This window comes from Bos javanicus, chromosome 3 (genome assembly GCF_032452875.1).
Source record: "Bos javanicus breed banteng chromosome 3, ARS-OSU_banteng_1.0, whole genome shotgun sequence".
Lineage (NCBI taxonomy): Eukaryota > Metazoa > Chordata > Mammalia > Artiodactyla > Bovidae > Bos > Bos javanicus.
In genome coordinates this window covers 19,156,274-19,173,936 of record NC_083870.1, presented here as the reverse complement: position 1 = coordinate 19,173,936, position 17,663 = coordinate 19,156,274, and the positions used below count along the sequence as shown (strand labels likewise).

At 47.9% G+C, this 17,663-nt stretch overlaps 1 protein-coding gene across 2 annotated transcripts; it reads left to right on the top strand.

The window, feature by feature from the left end:
• Nucleotides 1–695: 695 nt before the first annotated feature.
• RIIAD1 (regulatory subunit of type II PKA R-subunit domain containing 1) lies at nt 696–8,833 on the top strand. Of its 2 annotated transcripts, none has more exons than XM_061406615.1 (5): nt 696–1,589; nt 2,090–2,166; nt 6,865–6,911; nt 7,484–7,639; nt 8,009–8,094. In XM_061406615.1, exons 1-4 carry the CDS (start codon nt 1,506–1,508, stop codon nt 7,588–7,590), a joined length of 315 nt encoding a protein of 104 aa, XP_061262599.1. In that variant the 5' UTR covers nt 696–1,505; the 3' UTR covers nt 7,591–7,639; nt 8,009–8,094. The 2 variants fall into 2 exon arrangements, with proteins under 2 accessions (XP_061262599.1, XP_061262610.1); XM_061406626.1 differs by lacking the exon at nt 7,484–7,639 and adding an exon at nt 8,715–8,833 and having other exon boundaries at nt 1,408–1,589; nt 8,009–8,135.
• The last annotated feature ends 8,830 nt before the right edge of the window (nt 8,834–17,663 follow it).

Genomic DNA, 17,663 nt, shown 5'->3' with positions numbered 1-17,663 from the left:
TTCCTTGCTATAGGGTGCTTTCATGTTTTGTTAAGAACCCAAGACTTCAGTGTCTACAGGATAGATGGAGGGGTTTGGCTTCTGGGCCAGTGGAAAGGGAAGAAGCCTAGATTCTCCTTTACTACTACTAAGGCTTTAAGTGAGAGGGTCAGGAACCAAATTCTGGGAGAGTTTGCCTTAAGGAATCCCTTTTCCAGTTTCGCTCTTTTTTTGTTCACTCACTCATGTCCAACTCTTTGTGACCCCATAGACGGCAGCATACCAGGCTTCCCTGTCCTTCACCGTCTCCCAGAGCTTGCTCAAACTCATGTCCATTGAGTTGGTGATGTCATCCAACCATGTCATCCTCTGTCATGCGCTTGTCTTCCTCTCTTCAATCTTTATCAGCATTAGGGTCTTTCCCAATGAGTCAGTTCTTCCAATTAGGTGGCCAGAGTATCAGAGCTTCAGCTTCAGCTTCAGTCCTTCCAATGAATATTCAGGACCAATTTCTTTTATGATTGACTGGTTTGATCTCCTTGCAGTTCAAGGGACTCTGAAGAGTCTTCTCCAACACCACAGTTCAAAAGCATTGATTCTTTGGTGCTCAGCCTTCTTTATGGTCCAACTCACATCCATACATGACTACTGGAAAAACCATAGCTTTGAGTAGACAGACCTTTGTCAGCAAAGTAACATCTCTGCTTTTTAAGGTTTGTCATAGCTTTTCTTCCAAGGAGCAAGCATCTTAATTTCATGGCTGCAGTCACCATCTGCAGTGATTTTGGAACTCAAGGAAATAAAGCCTGTTACTGTTTCCATTGTTTCCCTATCTATTTGCCATGAAGTGTTGGGACCGGATGCCATGATCTTAGTTTTTTGAATGTTGAGTTTTAAGCCAGCTTTTTCACTCTTCTCTTTCACCTTCATCAAGAGTCTTTAGTTCTTTTTTGCTTTCTGCCATAAGGGTGGTGTCATCTGCATATCTGAGGTTATTGATATTTCTCCTGGATATCTTGATTCCAGCTTGTGCTTCATCCAGTCCAGCATTTCTCATGATGTACTCTGCATATAAGCAGGGTGACAATATACAGCCTTGAAGTACTCCTTTCCCAGTTTGGAACCCATCCGTTGTTCCATGTCCAGTTCTAACTGTTGCTTCTTGACCTGCATACAAGTTTCACAGGAAGCAGGTAAGGTGGTCTGGTATTCCCATCTCTAAGAATTTTCCACAGTTGTCTTTCCAGTTTTGCTCTCAAGTTAAAGAAAAAACTATTTGAGGTTGGGTGGGGTCAAGAAGAAGGACTCATTTTCACACAGAGTCAAGCTGGAAATCCAGTCTCCAAATCTGCGGAAGGGGGTCCTTTAGAATCCCTCCGGAGCTCACTCCCTGACTTCAGAATGGCCCCCTTATTGGTTCTCTCAGCCCCGCCTCCTGCTGGAGAGGGCCGGGCTTGAGGGCGGGGCCAGGCTGGGGGCGGGTCCTCACCTGCTGTGCCGCCCGTCGCCTTGACGACCGCGACAAGATGGCGAACCTGACGGGCACGATTAAGGGGCTGTACCCTGAAACACTGAGCCCAGAGCAGCTGGAGAAGCTGCGCGGCTTCAAGGTGGGTGCGGTCCCAACTCCCGCCTCCATCGGAGTGCAGCTCCTCCCCGGGTGAGGGCCGAGCCCCAGAGAGAAGGGACTCGGGAGCCTGTGCCCAGATAAAGGGGCGGAAGGCTGCGGGATGGGGACACCTCCGGCGGACCCCTGGCTTCTGGGTCCTTGAACAGATCCCCGCAGGCGCTTGAAAGTGCAAAAAGAACTAAAATAGGAATGTACCAGAAAAATGGACCGAATTGACTGCCGGATACTTTAACTTAGATACAAACAAGAACTTCCCAACGGTAGACACCCGACTTTAGTTAAGGCGCCTAAGCCTGAGCCTGAGACAGCACTGGAGATGTTAATAATCTGTAAGAAGAGAGATGGCTTAACTGTTCAAACATCCTGGGAAGAGACCCGGGTTAAGGGAGCCCCTTGTTTCCCCAAGCCCTCTGCACCTCCGCCTGGAACCCTGAAATCTTTCTCTTCATGGAGGGTGACCTTTTTGCTCTTGACCCCCAGATTCAAACTCGGATTACTAATGAAAAGTACCTTAGGACCCACAAAGAAGTGGAGTTGCTCATAAGTGGTTTCTTCAGGTAGGTGGTTTTCCAGACTGGCCTTGAGTAAATAGTGTAAATTTTTACCAAATCTCGTTGGGGATAGATGAGTGTGAGTCACGTCCTCTTTGTTTAAACACAGCTTGTTGCTTCCTTTAGGGTCTGAAGATTAGAAAATATCCTAAGATGGAATGTTTTCTAATGCTGGGGCCTGTGACACCCAGGATTTTCTTGTTATTTCTAGAGGCTTCCTTCAGTTATCTCAGAAATATTAATATGCATTCATTTTAGCTGTGAAGATAAATATATACCTTCTGACACTTGGAAGAAGGAATTTGGCATTGAGAAACTCAGCAGACAGCTACTGGGTGTAGAACACTATTCTCCACAGTGGTATTTAACAAGATCATTAGAACTTAAAAAAAAAAAAAAAGAATTATAGCTGTCTGGCCTTTCAGATGTACCAGAGAACACAGTAGAAAGACTCCAAGGGTTGGAAGCCACTCCCCTATAAGTCCTGGGGAAAAGAAAACCATTTTCCACCATATCTTGGAGACCTTTTCCCTTCCCCCACACTGCTTTTCAGCGTGGCATTTGCTTGAATGGAAAATTTTCCTAATGGGATGAAAAGCAAGGAACTGAGGAGGGAAAAAAATCATGGCGCATCAATGGATGGAAACAATAGAGCTATCTCAGAAATACTGTTTGGCTACAGACAAATAGACAAGATTTAAATAATAATGGCTTCCATATCCAGGCACTGCGTTGGTTTCCTCCATTAGCAGTTATCACACTGTAGTGTAATTGCATTGTCCATCTTTTGTCTCTCTCCCTGGACCAAAGCTCTAAGCTAGTAGAGCCATGGTTTTGTCCTCAGGGCCCACACAGTGTATGGCAAATTGGTACATGTGTGCTGATTCTCCCAGCAGCTCTACAAAGATAGTTTATTATCAGTTCCATTTTACGCATGATGTACTTTACCCAGATGCTGAACCAGGATCCAAACCCCTGGTTTTTCCACCGCGTTTCACTGTAAGCACACAGGAGCTGGGAGCCAGAAGTTGTGCTCTCCTTTGTCTTTTAAAGATTTTTATTTTTTCGCTCGTACCGGAGTGCATGCAGGATCTTAAGTTCCCTGACTAGGGATCGAACTCAAACTTGAGCCCCCTTTTGCAGAAGTGTGGTAACCATTGGACCACCAGGGAAGTCCCTGTCTTTAAAAGTAGGCCTAGAGGGGTGTCTTTCTTCATGCTTCATTGTTCTTCATATTTTAGCCATTTCTCCAAATGGCAGTGGAGTCTCAGGGGGCAGATAGGGGAAGGGGCAAATGGAAACCTATCTGAGAAGTTTGGTTTTATTTGGGCTAGGGGTTAGACTTGGCCAAAAGATCGATTAGGGGTCCTCTGGAAGTGTCAGCCCTGGGGATCGGGCCATCACTTTCTGTACCTTTTCTTCTAAAGGGAGATAAAGGAAGACATCTGTCCTGTCCTGGGGAGCTCACAATGCAAGTTAGGAATGATTCCAGCATGGAGATTGGGAATAGATGGTAAAACCTGAAATATCTCACTTGCAATGTTCACAGACAAAAGGATTAAAAGCAGTGGGGGTAGTGAATGAAGAGGGCACTGTTTTAATCACATGGCAGGAATGGCCCTGCTTCTCTGCCCAGGAACAGTTTCCAGGAGTAGCCTGGCGTCTGCAAGGACAGCCCCAGGCAATTTTCCCTCTCCTTCCTTATCATCCCCGTCTTGGGCCAGGTGGGCCACGAGGCCTCTCCTTTTGCTGTCCCTCAAGCTCCTCTCATGAAATCCTCCTGGCCCCCTTTAGGCCTTTCTCTTTCTGGGATGAAAGTGGGAAGAAAGCAGAAGTGTTTGAAGTTTGAGGGTTTGTTTTCAGGGCGTATGTGTGTGTGTGTGTGTGATTGTTATTTCCTTTGGATGGTACCAGAATGAACCAGAATCAGCCTGTCATCGGCCCTGGATGCTTCTGATGGTCCTTCCTATGAGAAAAGAGGAAGGGAGAAGCGGGGACAGAGTCCCAGGCGGCGTGCCTGTCCTCACCTGGCCTCAGGTCTCTGCTGTAGACTCACTGCAAGCCGTGAGAAGCCCCACAGCGTTTTTGTTGGGAAACTGGCTCCCCACTTGGCTCTTCCAGATCCTGATGATTTATGGCCATTCAGCCACAGCTTTCTGGTCTGTACTTATATATACAGTGTACGGAACTCTTCATACCTTGAATTTGGAAGCTGAAAAATGGAAGGAGTAGGGATCTAACCTATTTTTAGGCACCCAGAGATCTCAGGTTTTAGGCTGGAGGTAGGAAACAAAGTGTGACATTGTAGGAAGGCTTTACTAGGTGTTTCTGTAAACAGCCAGGCAGATGAATCTTCCCAAACCGTAGCACCAATCATATCATTCCTTGGCTGGAAAAATCTGCAGTGGATCCACAATATCACCTTAAAAAATTCTATTGAAATATAAAATACCAAAAAAGTGGCATGAACTTTCACAGGCTGAGAATACACATGGTGCTAGTGTCCAGATTAAGAACTAGAATCTGACCAGCACCTCAGACCCTTTGTGGCCCCTTCCAGTCACTTCTTCCAAAAAGTTAGTCAGCATCCTGACTTCTTTGTGTGTGTGTGTGTCCTGACTTCTAATTGCTCAGATTCATATTGCCTTTCTGTGTCCTTTGAAAGTGAAATGAAAGTCGCTCAGTCGTGTCTGACTCTTTGCGACCCCATGGACTATATAGGGATTCTCCAGGCCAGAATACTGGAGTGGGTAGCCTTTCCCTTCTCCAGGGAGTCTTTCCAACCCAGGGATTGAACCCAGGTCTCCCACGTTGCAGGTGGATTCCTTACCAGCTGAGCCACCAGGGAAGCAAAAGAGTGCCTGAGTGGGCAGTCTGTCCCTTCTCCAGGGGATCTTCCTGACCCAGGAATCGAACTGGGGTCTCCTGCATTGCAGGCGGATTCTTTACCAACTGAGATATGAGGGAAGTCCTCTGTGTCCTTTATATAAATGGAATTCCACAGTATGTGCTCTTGTGCCTGGTTCTTTTGCTCAGCAATATCTTGCAGCCCCTCCATTCTCCTTGCTGTGCAGTATTCCACGGTAGCACTTTACCACACTTTATTTATCCATTCCCATCACCTCTTTTGGGCTTCCCTGGTGGCTCAGACGGTAAAGAATCTGCCTGCAATATAGGAGACCCAGGTTCAATCCCTGGGTCAGGAAAATCCCCTGGAGAAGGAAATGGCAACCCACTCCAGTATTCTTGCCTGGAGAATCCTCATGGGCAGAGGAGCCTGGCAGGCTGTGGTCCACGGGGTCATAAAGAGTTGGACACGACTGAGTGACTAACAACATCATCTCTTGAACTGAGTAGGAATGTCTCTCCCTGGCCTTTAAGGCCCTCCATATCAGGCCTTCCTTCACTTTCCTCTATTTCCTGCACGTGCCCCCACTCTAGCCAGACTGGACCCCTCTGGTTGTTTCACTGAGCGCTCTTCTAGGCAGTGCGGAAACAAAAGTGGAGATGACGCGGTTCCTACCCTGGAGGAGTTCACTCTCAATAGAATGTGAGCTGTTCCCTTGACTTTCCAGACCTTTGCTCCTGCTGCTTCCTTGTTCTGGAAGGCTCGTGTCCCTCAGCCTTTGTCCCATGTGTACCTCAAGGTACACATCTCAAATGCCAGATGCTGTGTGATGACCTGGGGGGTCTTGTTTGAAGAGGCTGCCCTCTCTCTGATCTCTCAGCACACTATTCTGAACCCTCCTGTAGCACTACCTGGAGGTTACTTGGCATTTTGGGAACTTACCCGTTTCCTTGTGCTTGACTGTCCTTTTTTTGAGGTGGGGCTGTATTTATCTTTTTAAAATCAATCCCTCATATCTTATATAGTGACTTACACCTAATTTGTGCTCAGCAGTTGTCAAGTTGAATTGAAGGAAAAGAAGGGAAGCAAAATTGTTGAAACTTGGAAGGCAGGGGCCTCCTGGGCAGGCAGGGCAGCTGTAGCCACGAGGCTATGTTGCAGAACCCTGGCCTTGGAGCCACACTACCTGGGGCTCCTCTCCTTTATTTACTCACTTCATGAACTTGGGCAAATGGTCAACCTTTTGAAAGCTCGGTTTCTTCCTGTGTAAAATGGGGCACAGTCATTGCTGTTTCATGGGGTTGGAGAGTGAGGTAATATCTGTGGACCTGCTTTATGAGCCATAAAACTCCGTGGGATGTGAGGCAGTCTCAGCTGCCCAGTGGGCCGGCCCTGCGGGTGTCGTCACAGCGTCCATGGGCCTGCCGGGCCAACAGCTGCCTCACGTCTGTCTGCTCAGCTTTGTTTCCTGTGCTCTCTTGCCCCACCCGTGGCAATTTCTGGTTGCTCTTCCTCAGAAGGTTGTGGGTGCCACACCTGTCCCCCACACGTGAGACCCTCAGGGACGAGGCAGCGAGCTCTTCAACCCTGGCCTGGCCTTGGTTTTGTGAAATGATTGTCGAGTGAATGACAAGCTTCACTTGGCTACAGCACTCGCTGTCTCGTGAGCTGATCATTCCCTAGGCTCCTTGCTTCTGGCCCCGGATCCTGACTTGAAGGAGAATCACACCGGAAAGGGTCGTTGGCAGGAGGCCTCTGGCTCTCTGCCCGCTACGACAGGTGTGTCTCAGGTCATCGGCCGACAGACAGCTCAGGACCTGCTTTACCTCCACCCCGTACCCCTTGTTGTTTTCCAGAGAAATGTTTTCGAAAAGACCAGAAAACATTCCAGAATTTGCCGCAGGTGAGTAAGGCAGCATCCCTTTGGGGTGAGTGATCAACGCGCACCAGGAGTGTTCCTGTGAACTGCGACTTGGACAAGGCAGAGCCTGGGCTACCACTTCACCCGATGTCTCCCAAGGGAGCTTTCTTCAAAACGCTCTTTCCTCCATATTATTTCCTCAGAATGAGGACAGATAAGAAATGAGGCAGAACTTCCTCGTGGTAAAGATGGTTAAGAATGTTGAGATTCCCAAAGGGACAGACAGGCAGCTCTTTTCCCGGGAATCTTAAAGCAGGGTTCTCAGTCCAGGCTGTGCATTAAAGTCACCTGGGGAGCTTTTAAAAAATACCGATGCCCGGGCCCACCCCAGGGTTTTATTTAATTAGTCTGGGGTGGGGCCTGGCATCCACTGTTTTAAAGGCTCCCCAGGTGATTCTAATGGGCTCCGCTGCCCTGAGAGGGCTTGAGGTCAATGGTATTTAAAGGGAAGGGGCTAGGCCGACAGATTTCTTAGGTCCTTTTAGCCCTGGGAGTCCGTTACAGCCTCACAAGGTTCCTGATTGAATCTAAGTACGTCTTTGCTGCCACAGCAGATGCTGCCTCTGATTCACATTATGCCGGGTGTATAAAAATCCTCCTTTGTCGTCATCCTGCGAGAGCCTGGCCCTCCTTGGAGAGGATATTCTCAGAGAGGGCGTGATGTCTCAGACAGGAGCCGGCAGGCCGAGTGGAGACAAGAATAACACTTGGTATTTATTTGGGCCCCAAGATGGGCCTGGAGCAGAAAGCCAGAGACTCGTCAACCCTCTGACGGCTTCCTGTGCGTCAGCAAGCTGATAAGCCAGTGGCAGGGTGGTGTGGTGGGGACCGGGGCCATCCCGTGTCCCCCTTCCCGGGAACACTGGAGCTGGAGGCTCAGAAGTGCTGGGGGTCGGGGCAGTGCAGATGGTGACCCTGGAATTTGCTGTGACATCTCATATTACATCGTAAAACTGGACTGCAGGAACAGTCCTGCCAAGACAGAGCTGTCCCTAACTTTTTAGCAGAGTGAGCTGTCTCTCCCCTCGTCTACTTCCCCTTAGATTTAGATGATTTCTTCTTTTTGATTCTCATCCCAGACTATTTCACGGATCCAAGACTTCCCAACAAGATTCACATGCAGCTAATTAAGGAGAAGAAAGCGGCTTAATTAGCAAAATCACGATGCTCAGCTGTTGAGAGAGACCAGAAAGAATCCAGCCTTTGGTGGGTGTTAACCTCACTTACAGACAGAGGCTTCTTCACTCCTGTGAAATAAGCACTGGCTCCTCGGCCTGGGGTGTGAAAGAAACCAAACAGTCTGCAGAGAAGTTTCTGCAAGTGTTGAGTTTTCCTGACACCACCTTGGGGAATTAGGGGCTGTGAAGAGAGGCCCAGGGTTTGTCTGGCGTATCTGTGGCAGAGACATCCGTCTTCTTAATCTAGTGACGTGGTTGAGAGTGGAAGTTGGAGTAGTTCTGGAGGAAAGAGAGAGGCAGGGAAGCGGGGGTGGGATCTGTTGCCACAGGCTTCCTGCGAGCTCCTGTAGTGGCCTTTTCCTTGTGTCCTTGGTGGTGGGAGTGGAAGGGCTTCCCCGCTGCTTCTGGAAGGGGTGGAGGCCGCTTCCCTCGCAGCATTTGGATTGGGCATGCCCCCACCCCCATCGTCAAACCAGGCTACCCTGTGAGGGCCAGCACACATTTTCCAGGCAGGCTTCTGAAATGATGTGGAAGGTTGGGAGTTTTAAATGTGAGGTGGGAAGAAGCCACACTCCTGATTTAGCAGCACCATTTCTTTTTTTTGCAGGGTCATCTGAAAGCCAGAGAGCTGTGTTGCCCTCAGTGTGGGTTTCCAGGCTGCCCTGGGCTGCGCCTGCTGTTGCAAAGGCTTTTAAAGATACTCATTAAAAGCAGACCTTCCTGTGCTCTCTGCTTTATTTCAATCAGGAGGAGGAAGACATCCTTCATGGGAGGCTGCTCTACCCCTCCTCTGACCTGGGAGGTAGCAGGGCCTGTCTCTGTGTCCATGGCAGAGGCCTCTCAGTTCAGCCAGTGGGCTGGCTGCCCGCGTGTGCTCCCTGCCCCTCCAGACCCTCCCTCCCAGGGCCAAGACTAGACAGAAGAACAGTGGCGAGTATCTGGAGAGGACCACAGCTGGCCGTGGTGGTACTCAAATGAGCGGAGTCCCCGCTTCCGAGGTGGCTTTTGTTTTTTATCTTACCTCCGGGGTTACTGTACCGAGAGTACAGGTGATGATTAACTTTTATTTCCATAGAAGCAATAATCAGAGGAATTGGGTTAGAAGAACAGCAAGAGTGAATGAGATTAGACATAGAAAACCCACTCAGGCTCATGCATAAGAGTGAGGGACTCAAGAGGCGGTGGACTTTGGTTTTGGGGATTTTTAGGAACAAGCTGCCCAGCCATTTTGTTTTCAGTGTTAGAGGCAGAAGAGTGGGCCCGCTGGCCCTATGGAGTCCTTTCTAGGCCTAGGAGGCAGGAAAGTTTTGCACGTATGTGTCTGCGTCTCTGGCTCCACAACATACTAGCTCCGCTGTGGGAAGGACCTCTCGCTTGGGTGTCACTTGTCAGCCTCACCATGGTTACAGAAACACCAAATACTAATAATACAGACTGAAGCAGGGGGCTGTATTCTTATTTGCCTTGTCTCTGCTGTCTTGTCCCCAGCTACTGAAGTAGTGGAAAAGGCAACCAAATGGGGCAGTTAGAGAACAGTTGGTCTTCCCTGGTGGCTTAGACGGTAAAGAATCTGCCTGCAAGGCGACAACGGACCTGGATTTGATCCCTGGTTGGGAAGATCCTCTGGAGAAGGGAATGGCTACTCACTCCAGTATTCTTGTGTGGAGAATTCCGTGGAGGAGCCTGGGCTACATACAGACCATGGGGTCACAAAGAGTTGGACACGACTGACTGACTAACACAGAACTATTAAAACTGCAGATAATAAGCTATGTGATAGGAACCTGAGGAGTTATTTTAAGTGCTTTCAGAATCGCAGTTCAGCAGCCACGGATCTGATAATGAGCTGTCCCTGTTTAGAAAATCCAAACGAAGCCATCAGCCAAACACACATCCACGAAGGACCCCTGATGTGAAGTGTTACATCAGACATTCTTGGAGCCTTCTGTGGGAGAAGAGACCTGCAGCAATGTGAAGAGAGAGCAGAGTGTTGTTCAGGGCACTCGAATGCATGATTTAATACTGCGACAGTACAACGGCCCATGCTTGGGGAGTTTCCTGGTAAGAAGAAGAAATGCATTCCACTGAAAATACATTTGAAAGCCTTTCTGAGTGAAGAATTGGAGAAGGCAATGGCACCCCACTCCAGTACTTTTGCCTAGAAAATCCCCTGGACGGAGGAGCCTGGTAGGCTGCAGTCCATGGGGTCACTAGAGTCGGACACGACTGAGCGGCTTCACTTTCACTTTCCACTTTCCACTTTCATGCATTGGAGAAGGAAATGGCAACCCACTCCAGTGTTCTTGCCTGGAGAATCCCAGGGATGGGAGGCCTGGTGGGCTGCCGTCTATGGGGTCCCACAGAGTCGGACACGACTGAAGCGACACAGCAGCAGCGGCAGAGTGAAGAATGCACTTAACACAGGTTGTAGTGTGAGACCTGTGCCAGGTCCTGGGGGTAAGGCGGCGATCGCCCTCCCTGTAAACAGCTCAGGGTCTGGGAGACTGGCCGCTTTACTCCCTAAACCTCAGCTGTCTACCTACCTCACCTTTTAGATCAAAAACTCCACCAGGGCAGAGGGACCACACCTAAAAGGCGATCTTGTTCACTGTCGAGTTTCTGACTTCCTATCACTGTGTCTGAATACAGCAAGTGCTTAGTGTGTGTTTGTGGAGAGCATGAATGCTTGTATAGTTGAGTGACCAATCTTGTTGTATACCTATGATGGTAGCAGGGGCGTCATGCCCAAGGCGGCAGAAGAAAGAACACCCGGTCTGCCTGTGGAGTGAGGGAAGCCTCAGGGAAGCTGGCCTGTGATGGGTAAGAAGGGGTTTGCCAGGCAGATGTGAGGGAAGAGGCCTGGGGCAGTCAGGGTATCTCGGTGCTTCTGTTCTGCTCAGCAGGGTGCTGGTGGCCTGCTGATTCTCATCACCCCTTTCTTCCTTGCTTCCAAAGCAGAAGAGGGCAAAAGAGGAGGGCAGGGGAGCAGCTTTGGCTCAGTCCCCAAGCAGTGTCTTCTGGCCCCTTCCTCCCTGACTCATTTTCCACACATCGCAGCTAGAATGATCTTTTAAGAAACTTAAATAAGTGTTACTTTCCTGCCTAAAACCCTTTGGTGGTCTTCCATGCACTTAAAATCCAGCTGCGTTTCCCAGGACTACAAAGCTTCACAAGTCCCTCCACCTTCTAACAGTCTCCCGCTCTGCTCCCTTCCTCCCGCCGCACTGGGCTCCCGCCACACCATCGTTCTTCTCCTCCTTGAACACGCCAAGGTTGTTCCCACTGTAAGGCCTTTGACCTCTGCCTGGATTTCCCTTCCCCAGAACCTGATAGAGCTAGTGATGCAAGCTGGGATGCTTTGTGCTGGAGGGAAGAGTCTGCTAAACAGGCAGGCCACGCTTTGCTCACGGAGGGCAGCTGCCAGAGCTGGTCCAGGGGCCGCCCCACTGCGGCTCACCCCACGGTCACAGGAAAAGCAGGAGGACCTGAAAGGGACTTGCCGGTGGTACTTGCCTGTCTTTTCAGAAAAGCAGAAGCTTCCTCAGGACCCCCTTCACCGCCCCCGCCCCCCACCTTTCATTACCATCTTAGCCAGAACTGTGTACGTGGCTCCCTCTTGAAGGGTGGCTGGGAAACAGGGTTTAGCTAGTGAACACTGCCCTTAGTAGCTTCTTGTCACTTCCTCAGAGAGTCTTTTCCTGGGCATCCAACTGAAGTAGCTCCCCCAGACATTTAAGAGTCTTTAATTAAGAAAGTATCACATCGCTGTTTGTTTTCTTTTCAGGACCTACCACTGTCTGATACTATTTTTTCGGCTCGTTTTCTTGCTGCTGTTTGTGGCCCAGGAACGTGAGCCCGGGGGAGCAGGCCTTGTCTGTCGTGCTGGTCACTCCAGGGCCAGCACCTGCAGCACTTGCTTGGATGGGTGGATGGTGGTTAGAAGCCTGACTATGTCCCATGAAGGCTTGATTGAGGCAGTGGCATGAAGAGAAATGAATCCTAGTTGTCTTTAGGGGGAGGAATTGCCTGGGCTTGTGATTTGAATGGGGTGGAGTTATAAGGGGGGGTGTGTGGTAGATTCTAGACTAACTTCCAGGTTTCTTGTGTGGACAAGGAGAGGGGTGAGAGGATCATTTACTTATGCAGAAGGGCTGTATAAGGGGCAAAGGAAATGGTGAGATGGATTTCTTTTTGGCTGTGCTTCGTGGCTTGTGGGATCACAGTTGCCTCGCTAGGGATTGAACCCGGGCCATGGCAGAGAAAGTACTGAATCCTAACCGTTAGACCACCAGGGAACTCCCCAGGAGTTAAGACCAAAAGGTTTCCACCGATGTGTAACTGGGTAATAACCATGGGTAATACCGATGGTTAGCTTCAGTGGGGTTGACAGGAGTTTGACTGCCGTGGACGTAGTAGCGATTGTGAGCTGAGGATGTGGAAGTGGATGTATGCTCCCTATGGACACGACCTTCTAGGAACATGGCCGGGAGGAGAATGGAGGAAGCGCAGTAGGTGGAGAGGCAGTGTCAAGGATGGGCTTTTGTAATGGGAGATGCTGAGCATCCAGGGATCTGACGTCTTCCATTGCTGCAGGTCTGTTTTAGGCTAAAAAATGTTTGGAGCATCTTGGAAACGTCAGATGGGCCCTGACATCCAGAAGTAATGGGGACTAATGGGCAGGCCTGACTTTGCCATCATGTGACCCAGAGCGAACTCCGTGTCGGTTTTCTCATCCTCATAATTGGAGCAGAAGCTCTCATGGGCTTGCTCTCCTCACCTGGTGGGAAGGCAGGGCTGGGCCAGAAAGCTTGGGCTCTCATCTCACTGGATGGGCCTCTGCTGCCCTCTCCTGGGCAAGACACCGCTCGGAGAATGCCCGCTCCAGGCCCAAGTAGTGAGCAAGAGGAAGGGGAACTGGGCTAGGAGTTGGGAGCGTGTTCACACATTCCCAGATCCCTACAATAGAAAGTTTTTCAGAAGTTGCGAAATCCAGGGCCTTATCTCCAGCAGAGCTGCTTCATGAGCTCCTTTGACATCTCCTTAAAAGTGTCAGAATGAAAGGTTGCAAGGTTTTTATTCATTTATTTGTTCACTTACTATTCAACAAATACTGCCGCTGCTGCTGCTAAATCGCTTCAGTCGTGTCCGACTCTCTGCGACCCCACACACAGCAGCCTACCAGGCTCCCCCATTCCTGGGATTCTCCAGGCAAGAACACTGGAGTGGGTTCAACAAATACTAGGGTATATTATATAATCAGGATGCAAAGTTTTGGAAATAAGACACACTCTTTCCTCAAGGAACCCATAGTCTAGAGAGTGCCCATGGATTCGTGGATAATTATAATCAGTTTCAAAAGTGAAATGATAAGAGAAAAGGGCAAGCCGCTGCAAGCAAACCGTTGGCAAGGAGGGGTACCGTGGCCAGAAAACATTTCCCAGCATGTGGAGCTACATGCTAACAGATGATCAGGTATCGACAGGCACCAAGTTGCTGCGCAATATCATATCTCCCCATTATTAAACCTGAAGGGCAAGTCTTGTTTCTTCCAAGCAGACTTCTTCCTGAATTCTTTCCTCACTCTTATCTCTGTGCTTAACAGTCTTGTAGGCCCTCGGTTTTCCATATCTGTAAAAAGTGGGACGTGCTACTAGATTTGACCTTTGAGCACAGTTGTCATCATGAATCTGAGTTCTATGGATGCTAACATTTGCTTTGTAGAAACAACTTGGGAGCATGCTAGCACATTCATTATAGACATACAAACCCAGAAATTTTTCAGCATCCATGGGAGGCTTCTGCTTTACCAGAAAGAACCAAATGTGCTTTGCATACAGTAGCTTTTCACTAAATGCTTGTTGACAAAAAACAGGCTGTTGGCACTGATAAAGTATTCCTGTTGTCCCCTTGGGTGCTGAGTTTCTTCATCTATAAGGGGGATAACATGTCTCTTGTGGACTTGTGTGGGGTGCTGTTACACTTGCGGGCAGCATGCCCATGGTAGGGCTCTGTAGGTAGCAGTGCTTGTTTCAGTGAGGTGGTAAATTTAACCTGGGACAGGGCATGGTTACTGAGAAGAGTCTCCAGGGGAAGAGGGAGTAAACTAAAATGCAAGTTGATATGTTGCAGTTTAGGGCTATGTGTGGGAGACTGAAGACTCACAGCTTTCTGGAGAAAGCTTCTTCAGGGCCCCACACAACAGCAGTAGTCATACTTTGGACCCATCTCACACAGGCCCCGGCTGGCCTGGAATCTAAGACAGGCCCTTCAGGAGCAGGACTTCACAAGGTGGCCTATACTTTGGTCACTGAGCTGGAGAAGTGACAGCATAGAGCACTCGAAGAATTACAGTGATAAGTGCATCTCTGGGAACTGGGAGAACAAAACCCAGATGGTTGTCTGGTAGCTGTACTCAGTTCAATTGTTTAGTTGTATCCAACTCTTTGTGACCCCATGATCTGCAGCATGACAGGGTTCCCTGTCCATCACCAACTCCTGGAGCTTGCTCAAACTCATGTCCATCGAGTCGGTGGCCATGCAATCATCTCATCCTCTGTCGTCCCCTTCTCCTGCCTTCAGTCTTTCCCAGCATCAGGCTCTTTTCCAATGAGTCAGTTCTTCACATTGGTTGGCCAAAGTATTGCAGTTTCAGCTTCAGCATCAGTCCTTCCAAAGAATATTCAGGACTAATTTCCTTTACGACTGCCTGGTTTGATCTTGCAGTCCAAGGGAAAGAGTCTTCTCCAACGCCACAGTTCAAAAGCATCAATTCTTCAGTGCTCAACTTTCTTTTATAGTTCAACTCTTCACATCCTTACATGACTACTGGAAAAACCATAGCTTTGACTAGACGAACCTTTGTTGGTAAAGTAATGTCTCTGCTTTTTAATATGCTGTCTAGGTTGGTCATAGCTTTTCTTCCAAGGAGCAAGCATCTTTTAATTTCATGGCTGCAGTCACCATCTGCGGTGATTTGGGAGCTCAAGGAAATAAAGCCTGTCACCATTTCCATTGTTTCCCCATCTATTTGCCATGAAGTGATGGGACCGGATGCCATGATCTTAGTTTTCCAAATGTTGAGTTTTAAGCCAACTTTTTCATTCTTCTTTCACTTTCATCAAGAAGCTCTTCAGCTGCTCTTCGCTTTCTACCATTAGGGTGGTGTCATCTGCATATCTGAGATTATTGATATTTCTCCTATCAATCTTGATTTCAGCTTGTGCTTCATCCAGCCTGGCATTTCACATGATATACTCTGCATATAAGTTAAATAAGGTTTATTGACTACCCCAAAGCCTTTGACTGTGTGGATCACAACAAACTGTGGAAAATTCAAGAGATGGGAATACCAGACCACCTAAGCTGCCTTCTGAAAAATCTGTATGCAGTTCAAGAAGCAACAGTTAGAACTGGACATGGAACAACGGACTCATTCAAAATTGGGAATGGAGTACAACAAGGCTGTATACTGTCACCCTGCTTATTCAACTTATATGCAGAATACATCATGTGAAATGCCAGGCTGGATGAAGCAAAAGCTGGAATCAAGATTGACGGGAGAAATACCAATAACCTCAGATATGCAGATGATACTACCCTTATGGCAGAAAGCAAAGAAGAACTAAAGGGCCTCTTGATGAAAATGAAAGGAGAGTGAAAAAGATGGCTTAAAGCTCAACATTCAGAAAACAAAGATCACGGCATCTGGTCCCCATCACAAGTAGATGGGGAAACAATGGAAACAGTGACAAACTTTATTTTGTTGGGCTCCAAAATCACTGAAGCCATGAAATTAAAAGCCTTGCTCCTTGGAAGAAAAGCTATGACCAACCTAGACAGCATATTAAAAAGTAGAGACATTACTTTGCCAACAAAGGTCTGTCTAGTCAAAGCTATGGTTTTTCCAGTAGTCATGTATGGATGTGAGAGTTGGACTATAAAGAAAGCTGGGCGCCGAAAGAATTGATTCTTTCAACTATGGTGTTGGAGAAGACTCTTGAATGTCCCTTGGACTGCAAGGAGATCCATCCAGTCCATCCTAAAGGAAATCAGTTCTGAATATTCATTGGAAGGACTGATGCTGAAGCTGAAACTCCAATACTTTGGCCAACTGATGCAAAGAACTGACTCATTGGAAAAGAGTCTGATGCTAGGAAAGACTGAAGGCAGGAGAAGAAGGGGACGACAGAGGATGAGATGATTGGATGGCATCACCGATTCAATGGAGATGAGTTTGAGTAAATTCCGGGAGTTGGTGATGGACAGGGAGGCCTGGTGTGCTATAGTCCATGGGGTCGCAATGAATCGGACACGACTGAGTGACTGAACTGAACTGGTGTACTCTTTTCCCAATTTGGAAACAGTCTGTTGTTCCAAGTCCAGTTCTAACTGTTGCTTCTTGACCTGCATACAGATTTCTCAGGAAGTAGGTCAGGTGGTCTGGTATTCCCATCTCTTGAATAATTTTCCACAGTTTGTTGTGATTCACACAGTCAAAGGCTTTGGCATAGTCAATAAAGCAGAAGTAGATGTTTTTCTCGAACTCTCTTGCTTTTTTGATGATCCAGCAGATGTTGGCAGTTTGATCTCTGGTTCCTCTGCCTTTTCTAAATCCAGCTTGGACATCTGGAAGTTCATGGTTCATGTACTGTTCTTGGGGCCTGGCTTGGAGAATTTTGAGCATTACTTTGCTAGTGTGTGAGATGAGTGCAGTTGTGCAATAGTTTGAGCATTTTGTGGCATTGCCTTTCTTTGGAATTGGAATGAAATTGGGATTGGAATTGCCTTTCTTTGGGATTAGAATGAAAACTGACTTTTTCCAGTCCTATGGCCACTGCTGACTTTTCCAAATTTGCTGGCATATTGAGTGCAGCACTTTCACAGCATCATCTTTCAGGATTTGAAATAGCTCAACTGGAATTCCATCTTTGTTCCATCCAGCTTTTTCATAGTGATGCTTCCTAAGGCCCACTTGACTTCACACTCCAGGATGTCTGTCTCTAGGTGAGTGATCACACTGTTGCGGTTATCTGGGTCATGAAGATCTTTTTCATACAGTTCTGTGTATTGTTGCCACCTCTTCTTAATATCTTCTGCTTCTGTTAGGTCCATACCATTTCTATCCTTTATCGAGCCCATCTTTGCATGAAATGTTCCCTTGGTATCTCTAGTTTTCTTTTTTTTTTTTAATATCTAATTAATACATTTTCTTTTCCAGAGGATCTTCCTGACCCAGGGATCAAACTCATGTCTTTTGTGTCTCTTGCACTGGCAGGAGGGCTCTTTACCAGCCCATATTATTATGTAGACTTTATCTAGTTTTCTTGAAGAGATCTCTAGTCTTTCCCATTCTATTGTTTTCTTCTATTTCTTTGCGTTGGTCACTGAGGAAGGCTTTCTTATCTCTCCTTGCTATTCTTTGGAACTCTGCATTCAGATGGGTATGTTTCCTTTCAACAGTGTGAAAAGCTAGTTGTAGGGTTTACATCAATTAAGCTGTAGGGTACATCAGTTAAGATGTACCTGAGAACAAAATCTGATGGAAAGAGGCTAAATG

Bases quoted from the DNA above. Each gene is read 5' to 3' on its own strand.
- RIIAD1 (XM_061406615.1), top strand. From the start codon at position 1,506: ATGGCGAACCTGACGGGCACGATTAAGGGGCTGTACCCTGAAACACTG. The intron at 2,167-6,864 runs GTAGGTGGTTTT...GTTGTTTTCCAG, and splicing joins CTCATAAGTGGTTTCTTCAG to AGAAATGTTTTCGAAAAGAC. The intron at 6,912-7,483 runs GTGAGTAAGGCA...CTGCCACAGCAG, and splicing joins CATTCCAGAATTTGCCGCAG to ATGCTGCCTCTGATTCACAT.